Below are 18,192 nucleotides of genomic sequence, written 5' to 3' on the forward strand. Positions count from 1 at the left end.
TTCTGCTCTTTTACAAAAAGGAGTGGTCCAACAGTGTGAGTCAGAGATGGCAAGACCCAAGAGCTGAAGCCCAGAGGTATAAATTAGGTGAGTAAGTAGGGTATTAGTAAGTTTTAAGTTTTTTTTTAACTGGGGAAATAGTTTAAACTGGCACTGGAGAGACATAAGAATTGTATTAAATTTATAGTGTAACTAGTTAAACTTCCCAATATAACTATGGATAATCATCGAGTAATATATCTAACTTAACCTAATTAGTTAAATAAAACACAATAAAAATGGAAGGGCAGGTGATATGTTACAGCTGTACCATATGGGAGCTGGAAGACATCTGCCTGATCCATAATAACCACATTTGTCGTAAGCGTCTGCAGCTCGAAGAACTTGGCTCAGAGTTGATGAGCTGGTCTGAACTTTGTACACCGCATGCATTAGGGAGGGGAAAGGTTACTTGGGCACTTTGTTCCAGGAGGCAGTCGCACCCTTAAAGCTAGGTACATCAGATTTGGCCCTTGGCCAGCGATAGGAAGGTGTGTCTGTAAGAGAGATGGGTATGGGGATCCAAAATATAGCCATGGAGGAGCCCCAGTCCTTGCAGTTGTCCACAGGTTCATTATTCTTGTAGCTTGTGTGGATGAGAGCAGGGACTGAAGGGAGGATGAGCAAACTGACCACAGTGCTGTGGCGCAGGTGACCATTGAAGCAGGGGGAGTAAAAAGAAATGTAGTTGTAGTAGGGGGCAGTATAGTTAGGGGGTTAGATACAATTCCCTGCAGCTGAGACTGTGTTCCCCAAAGGTTGTGTTGCCTGCCTGGTGCCAGGATTAAGGCCTCTGCTGGGAAGAGTGTCCTGTAGTCAGCATCACGGTGAAGCAGTCTGGGAAGAGTGTGCTGCATTCAGTTCTTGTTGAAAATAACAAGAGTGACATCACAAGGCAGCGTGAGAGAGCGGTGGAGAGATCAGAACCAGTGCAAGTGCGGAGAAGCTTCAAAAAGTGATGTCAGCACAAAGGTGAGAGCTGATTGGTAAGTAGTGGGTAAGTGTGTTTCTCCAGTTTTTTTTTCTCCAGTTTAAAATAGATTAAGCTAAGGAAAGGTAAGTGTTTTAGTTTTTATTTAAAGTACATAAATAATTTAATGATTTTTTACTGTATTTAACTTAAAGTAAGGGTTTTTTTTTCAACTAGAGGCATGGCAGGGCAGCTCAGCCCCGTGTTATGTACCATCTGCAACACGTGGAAAGTCCTAGACACTCCTTGCGCTCTGACTGACCGCGTGTGCAGGAAGTGCCACGAACTGCAGCTACTTGAGCTCCGAGTTTTGGAGCTTGAGCAGCAGCTGGAGGCACTGAGGTGCATCCGCGAGGCTGAGAGTTTCATGGAAAGCACGTTTTTAGACGTGGTTACCCCACAGCTTTTGGAAGTGCAGACAGAGAGGGAATGGGTGACCATCAGTCAGAAGAAAGGTGTCAGGCAGGTCGTCAGGAAATCCCCAGGGTGCATCTCACTCAAGACCCGTTTTTCTGTATTGGAAAACGGTGAGAGTGACGGTTCCTCGGAGGAGTGCAGCCACGCTCATGGCACTGTGAGTGGCTCAGCTGCACATGGGGGGGAGGGAAAAAAAGGGGAAGAGCAATAGTGGTAGGAGACTCGATAGTAAGGGGAACAGACAGGCGTTTCTGTGGCCGGAGGCATGACTTCAGGATGGTGTGTTGCCTCCCTGGTGCCAGTGTCAAGGATGTCACTGAACGGCTGCAGGGCATTCTAAAGGGGGAGGGCAAACAGACAGAGATCGTGGTACATATTGGTACCAACAACATAGGTAGTAAGAGGGATGAGGTCCTGCAAACAGAATTTAGGGAGCTAGGAAACAGATTAAAAAACAGGACCTCAAAGGCAGTAACCTCTGGATTACTTCCGGTGCCACATGCTAGTGAGTATAGAAATAGGAGGTTAGTCCAGATGAATGTGTGGCTGGAGAGATGGTGCGGGAGGGAGAGCTTTAGATTTCTGGGACATTGGAACTGTTTCTGCAGGTGGTGGGACCTGTACAAGTGGATGGGTTGCACCTGAACCGAAATGGGACCAACATCCTCACGGGGAGGTTTGCTAGTGCTGTTGGGGAGGGTTTAAACTAACTTGGCAGGGGGATGGGATCCTGAGAGGAGGTTCAGCAGGGGGAGATGCACAGCCAAAATTAGAAGAGAGAGCAAGTGAGTCTGGAAGGCTTAGAAATTATAGGCCAGTTAAGACACAAGGGAGTTTGGCAAGGTTGGATGGTATTTATTTTAATGCAAGGAGTCTGACAAATAAGGCAGATGAGTTGAGGGCACAAATTAATACATGGGAGTATGATGTCATTGTTGTCACAGAGTCATGGTTGAAAGAGGGGCAGGATTGGCAGCTCAATATTCCATGATATAGGGTCTTCAGGCGAGGTGGGGAAGGAGGTAAAAGAGGAGGGGCTATCGCTATATTGATAAAGGAATGAATTACAGTAGTAAGGAGGGATGACATCTTAGAGGCTCCTCAAATTAAGCCATATGGGTAGAACGTAAAAACAAAAACGGAGCAATCACATTGTTGGGAGTGCACTATAGGCCCTCAAACAGCCAGAGAGAAATAGAAGAGCAGATATGTAGGCAAATTTCAGAGAAGTGTAAAAATAATAGGGTAGTAATAGTGGGGGGGTTTCAACTTCCCCAACATTAACTGGGTTAGTCATAGTGTGATAGGTTTAGAGGGAGCGGAATTCTTAAAATGCATCCAGGAGAGCTTTTTAAGCCAGTACGTAGGAGGTCCTACAAGAGAGGGGGCGGTCCTGGACTTAATTTTATGGAATGAAGCTGGGCAAGTGGTAGAGGTATCAGTGGGGGAGCATTTTGCAGATAGTGATCATAACTCCATTAGATTCAAGGCTGTTATGGAAAAGGACAAGGATGGGCCAGAAATCAGAGTTCTAAATTGGGGGAAGGCCAATTTTAATAAGATCAGATATGATTTGGCCAGAGTGGACTGGGAGCAGCTACTTTTAGGTAAATCTGCATCAGAGCAGTGGGATTCATTCAAGAAGGAAATAGGGAGAGTACAGGGCCAACACATTCCAGTAAAGATAAAGGGTGGGACCAACAAATCCAGGGAACCCTGGATGTTGAGGGATATACAGGATTGGACAAAGAGAAAAAGGGAGGCTTATGGCAGATACCGAGGGCTCAAAACAGCGGAAGCCCTGGAGGAGTATAGAATATGTAGGGGTGAACTTAAAAAGGAAATTAGGAGAGCAAAAAAGGGACATGAAAAAACATTGGCAGGAAAAATAAAGGAAAATCCAAAATTATTTTACAAGTACATTAAGAGTAAGAGGATAATTAGGGAAAGTGTAGGGCCCATTAAGGACCATAGTGGTAATTTGTGTGTGGAGCCGGAAGACGTAGGTAGGGTTCGAAATGAATACTTTGTGTCACTGTTCACAAGTGAGAGGGACAACATGGGTATGGAAATCAGGCAGAAGGACTGTGATATAATCAAAGAAATTAGCATAGAAAGGGAAGAGGTTCTAAGTGGTCTGGCAGGCTTAAGAGTAGATAAATCTCCAGGCCCGGATGAAATGTATCCCAGGCTGTTAAGTGAGGCAAGGGAGGAGATAGCAGAGGTGCTGGTAATAATTTTCGATACCTCTCTGGCTACAGGAGAGGTGCCAGAGGACTGGAGGACAGCCAATGTGGTACCGTTATTCAAGAAGGGAGGAAGGGATAAACCAGGGAAGTATAGGCCAGTCAGTCTAACCTCAGTGGTGGGGAAACTATTGGAAGCAATTCTGAGGGACAGAATTAATCTACACTTGGAGAGGCAGGGGTTAATCAAGGAGAGTCAGCATGGTTTTGTTAAGGGGAGGTCATGAGTGACCAATTTGATTGAATTTTTCGAAGAGGTGATCAGGTAAGTAGATGAGGGCAATGTATTTGACGTAGTCTACTTGGGCTTCAGCAAGGCTTTTAATAAGGTCCCGTATGGGAGACTGATAACGAAGTAAAGAGCCCATGGGATCCAAGGCATTTTGGCAAATTGGATCCAGAGTTGGTTAAGTGGCAGGAAGCAGAGGGTGATGGTCAAGTGGTGTTTCTGTGACTGGATGCCTGTGTCCAGTGGGGTTCCACAAGGATCGGTGTTGGGCCCCTTGCTGTTTGTGGTATATATCAACGATTTAGACTTGAATGTAGGAGGGTTGATCAGTAAGTTCACGGAAGACACGAAAACTGGTGGGGTGGTAAATAGTGAGGAGGATAGCCTTAGATTACAGGAGGATATAGACGGGCTGGTCAGATGGGCTGATCAGTGGCAAATGGAATTTAATCCGGATAAGTGTGAGATGATGCACTTGGGCAGGACAAACAAGGCACAGGAATACACGATGAATGGTAGGACCCTCGGAAGTACTAAGGATCGGAGGGACCTTGGTGTGCATGTCCACTGGTCCCTTAAGTTAGTGGGACAGGTAGATAAGGTGGTTAAGAAGGCATATGGGATACTTGCCTTTATTAGCCAAGGCATAGAATATAAGAGCAGGGAGGTTATGCTGAAACTGTATAAAACGCCGGTTAGGCCACAGCTAGAGTATTGCGTGCAGTTCTGGAATCCGCATTATAGGAAGGATATGATTGCACTAGAGAGAGTGCAGAGGAGATTTACCGGATGTTGTCTGGGCTAGAGAGTTTTAGTTATGAGGAGAGATTGGATAGATTGGGGTTATCTGGAGCAGAGGAGATTGAGGAGGGGACATATGCAGGTATGATTCGATAGACAAAGTTGCAAAGTGACCATGGCTGGGACCTGAATATTCAAGGGTATTTCATATTTCTGAAGGACAGGAAGAAAGGAACGGAGTTGGGGGTACCTCTGTTGATACAGGATATGATGAGTACAGTAGTGAGAAGTTATCTTGGTTTGGAGGGTCAAACTGTAGAATCAGTTTGGGTGAGGGCAAGGAATAGCAAAGGAAAAAAGTCACAGGTGGGAGTTGTTATAGGCCCCATGACAGTAGCTACACTGTAGGGCAGAGTGTAAATCAAGAATAATGGGATTTTGTATGAAAGGTACTGCAATAATTGAAGGAAGTTTTAATCTCTTATAAATTGGATGAATCAAATTGGCAAAGGTAGTCTGGAGGATGTATTCACAGAGTTTACTTGAGACAGTTTCTTGGAACAATACATTCAGGAACCAATCAGGGAACAGACCATTTTGGAGAAGGTAATATGTAATGAGACAGGATTAACTGGTGGTTGTAATGGATCTTCTAGCTATGCGTGATCGTAACATAATAGAGTTTCACATTCAGTTTGAGGGTGAGAAATGTGGGACGGAAACTAATGTCTGAAACTTAAAATAAATGCAATTACCAGGGTATAGAGACAGAGCTGGCTAAAGTGGACGGGGAAAATAGATTTAAAGGTAAGATGGTAAAGAAGCATTGGCATACATTTAAGGAGATATTTCCTAGCTCTCAACAAATATGTCTTCCACTGAGAGAGAGTGACTCTACAAGAAGGATGCACCATCTGTGGCTAACTAAGGAAGTTCAGGATGGTATCAAATTGAAAGAAAATACATACAATTCTGCAAAGATTAGTGGTAGCCCAGAAGATTGGGTGAATTTTAGAAACCAATAAAGGATGACTTAAAAAAAGAGTGAAAAATTGGAGTATGACAGAAAACTTGCAAGAAATGTAAAAACGGATAGTAAAAGCTTTTACAATTCCATACAACGGAAATGAGTAGCTAAAGTGAGCATTGGTCCCTCAGAGGGTGAGATTGGGGAATTAAAAATGGGAAACAGGGAAATGGCAGAGACTTTGAACAGGTATTTTGTATCATTTTGTATCTGTCTTCACAATAGAAGACACAAAGCATTCCAAGGATAGTAGAAATGGAGGGGGTGAGAGGAAGGAGTTGGGGGGAGGAATTTAAGCAATCACAATGACTAGAAAAAAATTATTAGGAAAACTTAATGGGATTAAAGATTGACAAGCCCCCGGACCTGAGCCTGCACCCTAGGGTCTTCAAAGAAGTGGTGCCAGAGATAGTGGGTGTATTAGTTGTAATCTTCCAAAATTCTCTAGATTATGGAAAGGCCATAACAGATTGGAAAATTACATATGTAACCCTGTATTAAAGAAAGGAGGGAGACAGAAAGCAGGAAACTATAGGCCAGTTAACCTAACATCTGTCATTGAGAAAACGCTGGGATTTTTTACTAAGCAGGTAGTAGCAGGACACCTAGAAAATCATAACACAATTAGCCAGAGTCAAATGGTTTTGTAAAAGGTTTGGCAAATTTATTAGTTCTTTGAGGGTGTAAAAAGCAGGGTGGATAAACGGTAACAGGTAGATGTAGTGTGTTTGGATTTCCAAAAGGTATTCGATAGGGTGCCACACAAAAAGTTACTGCACAAGTTGGTTTTGGGGATGATATATTAGTACAGATAGCGGATTGGCTAACTAACAGGAAGCAGAGAGTCGGGTAAATCGATCATTTTCAATTTGGCAAACTGTAACTATTGGGGTGCCACAGGGATCAGCGCTGGGGCCACAGCTACTTACGATCTGTGTTAATGACTTGGATGAAGGTAGCTAAATTTGAGATAATACAAAGATAGGTAGGAAGGCATGTTGTGAGGAGGATGTAAAGGGATTTAGATAGGTTAAGTGACTGGGGAAAATGGTTGGCAGATGGAGTATAATGTGGAAAAATGTAAACTTGTCCACTGTGGCAGGAAGAATAGAAAAGCAGAATATTATTAAAATGGAGAGAGACCTCAATTTCTGCAATACAGAGAGAGCTGCGTGTCCTTGTACAGGAACCACAAAAAGCTAGCATGCAGGAACAGGAAATAATTAGGAAACAAATGGAATGTTGGCTTTTATTGCAAAGGGAATGGAGTATAAAAGTAAGGAAGTCTTGCTACAACTGTACACAATTGGTGAGATTGCACCTAGAGTACTGTGTATATTTTTGGTGTCCTCGTTTAAGGATGGATTTACTTTCATTGCCAGCAGTTCAGAGAAGGTTCACTATGCTGATCCCTTGGATGAAGTTGCCATATGAGGAAAGGTTGAACAGGTCTGACCTATAATCATTGGAGTCTAGAAGAATGAGAGGTGATCTTATTGAAACATATGATTTTGTGGGGGCTTGACAGGGTAGATGTTTCCCCTCATGGGGAATCTAGAACTAGGGGGCATTGTTTAAAAATAAGAGGTCTCCCATTTATGACAGAGGTGAGGAGGAATTTCTGCTCTAAATGTTGTTAGTCTTTGGACTTTCAGAGAGAGCAGTGGAGGCTGGATCACTAAATATATTCAAGGTTGAGTTAGACAAATTTTTGATCAATAAGGGAGTCGAGGGTTATGGGGGACAGGCAGGGAAGTGGAGTTAAGGCTACAATCAGATCAGTCATGATCTTATTGAATGACAGAGCGGGCTTGATGGGCCGAATGCCCTATTCCTGCTATTTCTTATGATACTATTAGTGGTTAACATGAAAGGATAATCTAAGGAAAGGTGTGACTAATTAGGGACCAAAAATAAGATATTCTTAGGGAGGTAGAGGATATGGCTTAAGGACTAAATGAGTACATCGCATCCACGTTCATTAAAGAGGAGATGTTGCAAAAGTAGCAGCAACGGATGAGATGGTAGCGATATTAGGCAGGATAAAAATAAAGAGGAGATCCTAAGTAGAAACGTAACCTAATCTGGATGGAGCATATCCTAGGTTACTGAGATAAAACAAGTGGCTCTGGCCACGATCTTCCAATCCTCCTCAGATATGGAGGTTGTTCTGAGAGAGCTGGAGGATTGCAAATGTTACACCCTGTTCACAAACAGGGAGAGGGATAAACATGGTAACTACATGCCAGTCAGTTTCATGTCAGTGGGAAGCTTTTAGAGGCTGTAATTTGGGAGAAAATATAATTGGCATTTGGAAAATTATTGACTAATAAATGAAAGTCAGCACAGATTTGTTCAAGGCAAATCGTGTTTGACTAAGTTGATCGAATTCTTTAATGGAGTAGCAGATAGGGTTATGAGAGTCGTGGGTTGATGTTAATATGGACTTTGAAACAGTGTTTTGCAAAGTACCACAAAATATATTTGTTAAGGGATTAAAGGGACATTGGCAGCATGGATACAAAAATAGCTAAGGAGCAGAAATCGGACAGCGGCGGTGAACAATTGTTTCTCAGCCTGGAGGGAAGTATAAATAGCTGTTCCCCAAGGGGCGGTATGAGAGCCACTGCTATTTTTGGCATATGACCTGGACTTGTGTATGAATGGCATACTTTCAAACTTTGCAGATGATATGAAACATGGAATTTACTAAACAGTGAAGAGCCTAGTAACAGATGCCAAGAGGACATAGGCTGACTGGTGAAATGGGTAGACACATGGTAGATTAAATTTAATGCAGAGAAGTGTGACATTATCGATAAGAGGCAATATGAACTTAATGGTACAATTTTAAATGGAGTCCAGGAACAGAGCGACCTGGGCATATATGTACACAAGTTGAAAAGGCTGTTAGAAAAGTGTAGGAAATACTTGCATTTATTAATGGAGGCATAGAGTACAAAAGCAAGGAAGGTATGTTAAATCATTTTATAATACTGGTTAGACCTTGGGTGGAGTATTTTCTTCAGCTTTGAACACCACACTTTAAGTTGGGTGCCAAGGCTTCGGAAAGGATGCGGAAGAGATTTACTAAAATAGTACCAGGAATGAGGAAATTATACTTAAAGATTGGTGAAACTGGGCATAGAAGGTTAAGGGATTTGATAGAGGTGTTCAAAATCATGAATGGTTTTGGGAGAATAAATGAGGAGCACCTGTTTCCAGTCGAGAAGTGTAGGTAACCAGGGGACACAGATTAAGATGATTGCAAAGGAGCTGCAGTTGACATGAGGAACCATTTTTTTTTTACATAGTGAGCTGGAACTGGAATGCATAGTCAGCAAGGTTAGGGGAAGCAGGTTCAATAATAACTTTCAAAAGAGAATTAGATCGGTACTTTAAAGGAAATAAAATACAAGACTATTGTTATGTCATATTTTCCTGCACAATATGACTGGTTATTGGGCAGTAATGATAAACTCTTGACCATAAAGGCTGTGGGGTCTGCTTATGGGAGAAACCGATAACATTGAACCTGAGGTAGAATCTAATACAGACCTGAAATCTCTGACAGCAGTCTTAAAAGGACAGATTAAACATTAAAGATTAAATCTTCCTGTCCTTATAAAACATTACATTCTTTGACTTAACAGGCACAGTGGCATGGAATATCCATTTGCTTTGCATATAAACGATTTTAACCCCTTTATAAAATTGTAACAGAACGCAGTCCAAAGTATGCATTATTCTCTACATCCCTATACCATAATAAATGTGTTTATAGTATAACTTTTATTTGTGTTTTTAGGTGAGCTTGCAACCATTAGATTGGAATGGAGAAAATAGGGGCTATTAATGGAGATGAAGCTAAACGCAACTCAGCAACTCTTGTACTGCACCGGGCAAAAATGCCAGCCAGCATCATCATCTCTACGGTGCTGTTCATAGCAGAAACTGTAGCTGGTGGCATTCTCTGTGCCTTGTACAGCCGCTGGGGTGATTCATATTGGCTGGGACTAACTATTGCCTTCATGTTGGTACCATCGGTGCTGGTGCAGTTTGCATTGATCTTAATCCATCGGGAACTGGGCATGAACAGGCCATTCATATTACTGCTTCATCTACTACAGATGGGACCTATCATCAGGTTAGCAATGAATGTTACTGTCATAGACCTTCATTATCAGTCAATGATTAGATATAATGTTTATAGTTTTAGTAACACTATTAAAATATTTTGATAAGATTTTTATGCTTATCAAGGTAAAAGTAGAGTTGAGAAACTCTCCATTTCAGGCTCCCATCAACAAAGCAAACATTCTCAGGTTAGATACAATCCAACTGACTACAATGCAAAGCTCTTTCCAATAATTATTCCAACAGTCTTGAGCTCAAAAAAAGATAAACCCCATTAATTTTTTTTGTGATATTTCCATTTCCCACACCAGCCATACCATGAGTGAAACTGATAATTCATTGACATATGAGGGACAGTTTTGTGTAGTGGATCTGCACATGCATCAAACTGGATGAGTGCTTGAAATCTGTTTTACCTTAGTTTTCAAATTTTCATCCCACTTGTCTAGGTTGGATTCAAACAGAAGTCACAGAGGCAAAAGGATAGTATGCTAACACAGTTTGCTAGTCTGTTTGAACTGTAAATGGATTTAGACCGCATTAGACCTGAATCTAGAGAACTTGGAAAATTATGAAGAATGCATGTAGGATGGAAACCACCAGGACCTGGTGATATAGAACCTCCGGGTTTAATCTCTTGGTCTGTTTGAGTTAGCTGATCATTTGGCATCTTAAATGCACATGATCCCCCTAGACTAATGAAGATAAAAATCAACCAGCATTTTTGCTCTTGATCACTATTCCTTAACTTCTGAGGTAAAGTACACATGAACTTTGGGGAACTTGGGATGGTTCTTTTAACACCTCTGAAGCAGCGGGGGAAATTTTTCCTAAGTTAAGTGCTCTAATGAAAAGCAGTTTGTTGTTGTTAATCATACCCTGCTTCACTACTCCCATCCAACACGCGGCAAAGACTTCTGTATGGTAGTTAGACTTTTGGGTGGGGTAACAAAAGGATGCCAGCATGAAGTTGTGCATTCAAGTGAGGGAAATAAATTGGAAGTCATAATCTACATAAGTGCTTTCCTAAAAACCCATCCTTAATTATCAAACAATTGTAGATTGCTGCATGTTCTGAAACACAATTACTTGTTTTATTTTATCATGTATGTAATTGCATTTAGTATATGTTTTCCCATCTGTCAAACTCTGGGTGTAATGTTTTCTCATATTGAACTTTCTTCTAGACTCCTGTTTTTCATTTCACCGAATACCTATTTCAGGCCTCACGCTTGCCCTTCCCCATAAAGGGATGAGAGATTTCTTCTTTATGTAGAGGAATTCTGGAATTCCCCACCCTGAAATAGTGGTGGATATGTAATCCTTAATAATAGTTTTTAAAAGGGAAGGGGGTAAATATTTGGTAGAGGGGAGGAGAAATGAGGACAGGGCAGAGGAATGAAACTGTAACTAGTTCTTTTAGAGTGCTAACACAGATTTGCACCAAATCCTAACTTTGATTATCCCTGTTTGGCTGCGCATAGCCTTCAACACAATCTCTTTCTTTCCTTTAGATATATTTGTGCTCTATTATTTGGAATTGAAGATCTTTCCACATTCTCATTACAGCCTTTAAGTAGGTTTGATTGAACAGATACAGACCGCATGGCGATGGTACTCCCACAGTGCTGTCCGGTGGGGAGTTCCGGTCAGATTGAATGGCCTTTTATGTGGACCCAGTAAATAGATGCTGTTTCTATTGTTATGGAATTAATGAGTTATTTTGTTTTATTAAAATGTTAATTTGTAAAAATAAATTCTTTTTTAATAGACTGAATTCAGAAGTTTGCAAAGTATTTCCCATTCAAAGTTGAAGTTATTAACGCTAATATAATGAAGTAGTTCTGTAACATTTCAATCACTGCCACCAGCTATCCTTCTGGACATGATCCATTTAAAAGGAGAAATCACGCATTTTTTTTTCAATTCTGTTTAGTGACAACAAAGTACTTGATACTGACAATCCAATTCATTCATCCATCAGTCAGTAATACCACTGGAAGGAGCAGAAAGGACAAAGGAGTAATAGAAAGATGGCAGATAAAACAGCATGGAAATGGAGAAAGTATTACATTTTTAGGCTTTAACTAGATAATTTGATTATGCCAGAGTTCCCCCAAATGTGATCACTCCCAGTGAATCAGACTATGACTTTAGATGTATAATACCTGGAATTGCTGCACTCCAAAGTGTCAAACATAAACCTAGAGAGGGAATTTCAGAACTTACGGACTCAGGGGTGCTCAAAAGGACTGAATTGTATGAGCACAGAAGATTGGACAGGCTGGATGAGATTACAGTCTATCATAGGACCGAAGAGATAGATAAAACCATCCAATTGGAGTGATTCCCCCCTCTCCAAACGCAAGTCACCCATAGCATTCAGTGTGCATTAGGTCCAATTTTTACTGAGGACACGCACCTGGGGTTGAATAATGGCAGTCTTCCGAATGGATGTATACTCTGGAGTTCGGATTCATTAGCTGTTGAATTCAGGAAGTACTTATGAAGAATTTTCATTTGGAAGATTAAGCACTTGATTTAGATAATTCATGATCTGTGGAAGGAAGAATTTGATGGAAAGAAAGGCTTTTTCATTCGATTGCTAAATATTTTTTTAATGAAAGCGTGCAATTGTTCTTCCATTACTTTTCATTAGAGCAAAGAATTGCACTTGCGTGTTTTTTTTTAGCTTAATTGTGCCCTTGTTTCTGACAGGTGTCTAGAAGCAATTATTGTGTTCTGCAAGTCTGGGAAACATGAAGAGCCATATGTCAGCATCAGCCGGAAAAAAAGATTCCATCATGGCCAATCAAATGAATTTGAAAAAGAAGTGGGCCATTCGACGAGAAAGTTGACTATCCACCGTAATGCCTTTCAGCGGGCATCTGTCATTCAAGCCTTCATGGGGTCCACGCCTCAGCTCATCCTCCAGCTGTATATAAGTGTAATGCAGAAGTACAATCCGCCAGCACGGGGTAATATGTTTGGTCTTGCTGTCTAGGGTCTGAACAGAGGTTACCCAGTGCTTCATGATGGAACAAACATTATGCTTTACTGTGATGTTGCCTGCAGAATACTGCAGGCAAAGCAAATATTTCATGGGATATATAATGCTTTCAGTGCTACTGGGGAAGAAAAATGTTCTTTGGAAAGCGGAATAGTTCACATCTAAAGACGGGTGAATATTATGGAGCTTTACTTGAAAGAAAGATGATCAGAGATTAATCATGCAGAGGTTGCTCATAGGAGCTCAAATAACTGAGAGAGATAGACTCCATAATAAGGTAAATTGTACATGTCCTCCCCTAAAAGTGTTGATTCATGCTGAGTATAGTTGCAAACCAGTTTACCAAACAAAATTTTGGGACCTATTGAAAATATTTTTGGTCAGCTTACAAGATTCATTCTGTAAGCCAGTAATGTGCTGAAAGTCAAATTCAGGCTGGTGCATTGCAGCAACAGCAGCGTTGTGTGCAATTGACTCTGGATAGAACCAGTACTCCAAGGTGGTCCTGGTTTTACTTGTTATCCCTGCCAAATCCATTGCACCAACTGTTGCTGCAACTTCGATTTGACGGGGAAAAAAAACTCTCGTACCCATGTGTAGGTTTCACTGAAATTTTTTGAGAAATGCCAATTAAGAGTAACTAACATCTCCATGGAAGAATCTACATTTACATAGTACCTCTTGCATTCTTTGGATATTCCAAATGCTTCACAGACAGTTAATCACTTTCCAAGTATAGTGACTGTTGACAGGTAGGCAAACACAGCAGTTATGTCCAACAAACAGAAAATGAGTTTATCTGTTTTAGATGGCATTGAGTGAGGAGAAATGTTGGCTGGTGTATCAGGAGACTATCCTTTCTGGTATCGTGCCATAAGATCTTTTACACCCACTTGAACAGGTATATCTGTTTAATGTCTAAAAGGCAGCACTTATTGACAATTCAGCTCTCTCTTACAGTAATGTCCTGAGTATCAGCTTAGATTATGTGCCTAAATTCTAGAATGAGGCTTGAACCCACAACATTCTGACACACGGGCCAAATATCCACCAATGGAGTCAAATTGACCAAGATAATAAAATGAACTGGTGAAAAGGTACACCAACTGGCCTTTTACAGAGGTTACAAACTGTTTATCAAATGTTGACATTAACTTTATAACATTATAATCTTTAAGTCACGGTGTGATTTTTCCAAGATGAATACAACAAGGCTTATTTTTTATATTTAATAAAAGCAAAATACTGCAAATGCTGGAAATCTGATATGAGAACAGAAAATGCTGGAAAAACTCAGCAAGTCTGGCAGCACCTGTGGAGAGAGAAACAGAGTTTTGAGTCCGTATGACTCTTCAAGACTTATTTTTATTGTGTTTGGAGTATGCATCATTTTGAAAAAAGAAAAGGCACTACCAAAAGTAGATAATCCTTTTTTCCTAGTTTATGCTCTAGATATAAGTATGAAGTACTCCAAAACTAATTATCACTAGAGTCAGATGAAGAGTGAAGCTCTGAGCTGACATTCCTAACCTTAAGAGAAGAATCCTTATTGCACCAGTATGATATTTCCACAAATTTCTGTTGCCTCAGTTTTTGGATGTGCCTTGCCTCTACCCAGTGTCGTCTCAGCCAGGAATGTACCATATAATGCATTATGGCCTTAATCCCCTCCTATTCTGTGGAAGTCTGCACTGCAAAACCCATACTTTGTGTGTGTTTGGGCAGAATTTTACCAGCCCTCGGGAGCAGAAATTGAGGCTTGGAGGCCGGTAAAACAGTGGGGGAGCGGTGGTGAACCGGCTTCCCAACCTTCCCAAGGACAGACAAGGTAAATATGCAAAGGCCCTGTTAAGCTCCATTTTACCAGACCATCGGCATTTTGCTGACAGTGAATTTTCCTCCCCTCACCCAGTGCGTGAGGAGATTGTCAGCTAAATAGAGACACCTTCCCCCCACCTTCTCTCCCCCCCCCCCTTTGAGGTGTGCAAGGATTATTCATGTTAAGAGGCAGCTGAGGGCAGGGAAGGCAGCCCCCACAGCTCCAACTATATCTCTGCAGGGGTTTCCTTCCCAGTAGTCAGCCACTCAATTTTTAATTTTTTTTTAGCCTACTTGCTGTAGTCCACTTCAGTGGTGGCCAGAACTCTAGGTGGCACTGCTGAGCTGCTGGCTTTCTGATTGGGCTGACAGACAGCAACCCCAGTGGCAGCCACTTAATTGGCTGTTGCCCATAAAATTAGGAGGCAAGGCCCATGCGTGTTGCTGATGCACATTTGCTACTGATGTCAGGGCCTCGATGGAATCAGTAAAATCCTGCCTTTTGTTTCGTTTTGTACTACTTTTTGCACTTTTTGTTTATCTTGCCAAATTTTACCCCCTTCACTTTTTCTCTTCCCAAAGTATTTATTCCTTGCTGCAATGGGTTTCACAAGTTCCAGTTTCCCCGTCATATTTTACCCAGGTATCTAGTCTTCATATGTGATGAGCTCAGATAATGGATGTTGTCAGGCTGTGCATGAGAACATCAGAGTTGAATCTGAATCTTAATATCCATACAGACACACTTCCAGTAGGCAGTGGGGGAAAGCATCAAAAGTGGAAGCCCTCCCTTATTTTTCTTTTTTTTTGTCCTTTTTCTTTCTCTCCTTTTACACGACATTGGGAGCATAGTGGATGCTGGTGTTGAGGCAAATTGCCAAGTCCCTTTCTTACCTCTGTCCACAACTGGGATCAGTTAACTAAATAGAGAGCAGGGCTTGAACTTGGGACCTTCCTGGTCTGTATGACTTTGCACCAACCTAGTGAGCCAGCAAGGGACTCTTATCACTAATTTTTCTAGGCCTCGTTGTTCATATCTGTTTCCACTGAGTTTTGTCTCTTTTTATTCAGTTGCTCTGATGTTGATGTCATTGCTGTCAGTGACCTATGGAGCCCTGGTATGTAACATCCTCTCCATCCAGATCAAGTATGATGATTACAAGATTCAACTGAGGCCAGTTGGTTACATATGCATCATCCTGTGGCGCATCTTGGAAATTGCTACACGAGTCATAGTATTGGTGCTGTTCAGCACAGCATTGAAGGAGTGGGTGTTTGCCGTGGTCTCCGTGGACTTTCTGGTCCTTCTCTTCCTCCCTTGGGCTGAGTTCTGGTATAGCCGCTCACCCTTCCCTGAAAACATTGAAAAGAACTACAAACGGTTTGGCACAGCTGTCGTACTGTTCCTTGTTACCATTCTCTACGCTGGAATTAATGTGTTCTGCTGGTCAGCGGTCCAGCTTATGCTCAGCAATCGTGACTTGATCAACAAGAAACAGAACTGGGTCAGGTTGTCTGCCTATTACATACTGCGGTTTGTTGAAAATGCAGTACTCCTAGTTTTGTGGTATTTTTTCAAAACAGAAGTGTATGAGTACTTTTGCTCCCCTCTGCTGGTGGTTCAACTAATTATTTGCTACAGCCTGGCAATCATCTTTATGCTCCTCTTCTATCAGTACTGCCACCCATGTAGGTTGCTTTTCACGCACAATGTCGCAGACTGTCTCCAGTGCCACTGTTGGAAGGAACCTCACTTTGAAAGTACAGTTGAGGATTCATAATTCAGTTCATGTGTTACGACAAGAGGTGGCTGCAGTGAAAACATGTGATTTTGTTGCTATTTTCATATCACCCCTCCCCGAGGTAGTGAAAGGTTTAACAAGCTGGTGAATTTCATAACAAATACGAATAATGATTTATCTGTATAAAAGGTCAGTGTGACCCTGGAGTTCAAAGCATACTGCGACTACAAGCTGGAACAGAGCTTGGACGTTACTTTCTAAATGTACACATCAGAAGAAGGTAAAGGCTGTTTTGTGCTCACCTTTTCTGTGAAGACTGTCGGCCAAAGGAGTTTGTAACTACTCTAGGATAGTCATTCTCCACTAAGCCGAAGAAAGACCTAGCCAACGAACACACACCCATTAACAACAAAAGGACCCTGGACCTTTCTGATATTTGGGAGTGTTAAGGCTGGATCCACATCATGCAGAAATATGTTTGTATTTAATGAAAAACTGTTTATTCAGGAATAGACAAAGCCAGTTTTTCTCTGAACCCACATTTGCTTTGTGTGAGATAGCCTAGTAACCAGCTTTAAAGGGTGATTGAATGTGTTTGTATTTTTTTAAAGGCTTAAAGTTCTTTTTCATTTGATGTGAGTTTCAATGTATATGATTTGTGATGGTGAAAGTAGTTTATATTTTGATTTATTGCCAGTTTTTTTCTTTGTCTTACTCCTAATATTCTATCTTTCTTCCCTTAATATAGACTCTTGTAGTGTTGAAATGAATACCATTGATCTATGTATACTATATCTAAATGGCAACACTTTGCGTGGCTATATCAGTGAAGTTGATCTCAAAAGGCTGTCACATTTGGTCTCGATACCATACCCTCTCGCCCATAATTGCATAATTTCCAGCAGGAGTCTGAAAATATTACCATATGCACTTGTGTAAAAGTCAAGTTTCTCAAACCAATGTTTTTAGTAAGTTCACAAATTTAAAAAAATTCTTTTTGCTTTAGCTCATCAGCATGAGCTTTGTCTAATTATTTTCTAACAAGAGTGACAACTTCGTCATTCTGAGCCAGGCCATAAGGTTACAGATTGTGGTTGAGTATAATTCTGCCGCTGCTGGTGGCCCACAGTGCCTCATGGATGCCCACTATTGAGTTGCTAGATCTGTTCGAAATCTATTCCATTTAGCACAGTGGTAGTGCCACACAACACGATAAAGAGTATCCTCAATGTGAAGGTGAGACTTCGTCTCCACAAGACCTGTGCAGTGGTCTCTCTTACCAATTTTGTAATAGTCAGATACATCTGCAACAGGTAGATTTGTGAGAACAAGGTCAAGTAGGTTTTTCCCCCTTGTGTGTTCCCTCACCGCCTGCCGCAGACCCAGCGTAGCAGCTCTGTCCTTTAGGACTCGACCAGCTCGGTCAGTGTTGCTACAGAGCCATTCTTGGTGATGCACATTGAAGTCCCCCACCCAGAGTACATTCTGTGCTCTAGCCACCCTCAGTGCTTCCTCCAAGTGATGTTCAACATAGAAGGGTACTGATTCATCAGCTGAAGGGTATGGTGTAATAAGCAGGAAGTTTCCTTGCCTATGTTTAACCTGATGCCACGAGACTTCATGGGGTCCAGAGTCATCACCTCAGGTGAGTCTGTCCTCTGGCAGGATAAGACATACTCAGGGATGGTGATGTTTGTAAGGAATGAATGATTTGGTGATTCTGTGTCAGGCTGTTGCTTGACTAGTCTGTGGAACAGCTCTCCCAATGTTGGCACAAGACCCTGGATATTAGTAACAAGGACTTCGCAGAGTCGTT

General features: G+C 41.6%; 1 protein-coding gene across 2 annotated transcripts in view; it reads left to right on the top strand.

The window, feature by feature from the left end:
- xkrx (XK related X-linked) overlaps positions 1-17,841 on the top strand; it is a 46,960-nt gene extending 29,119 nt beyond the window's left edge. Inside the window, exons 1-4 of one of the 2 annotated variants that reach the window (XM_078547015.1) lie at positions 1,004-1,025; positions 9,478-9,816; positions 12,525-12,784; positions 15,706-17,841. In XM_078547015.1, coding sequence (XP_078403141.1) covers positions 9,503-9,816; positions 12,525-12,784; positions 15,706-16,415 — 1,284 coding nt within the window. In that variant the 5' untranslated portion in view covers positions 1,004-1,025; positions 9,478-9,502 and the 3' untranslated portion in view covers positions 16,416-17,841. Of the gene's footprint in view, positions 1-1,003; positions 1,026-9,477; positions 9,817-12,524; positions 12,785-15,705 lie in introns of those variants that run through there. The other variant, XM_078547014.1, reaches the window with a different exon arrangement.
- The last annotated feature ends 351 nt before the right edge of the window (positions 17,842-18,192 follow it).

This window comes from Cetorhinus maximus, chromosome 8 (genome assembly GCF_964194155.1).
Source record: "Cetorhinus maximus chromosome 8, sCetMax3.hap1.1, whole genome shotgun sequence".
NCBI lineage: Eukaryota > Metazoa > Chordata > Chondrichthyes > Lamniformes > Cetorhinidae > Cetorhinus > Cetorhinus maximus.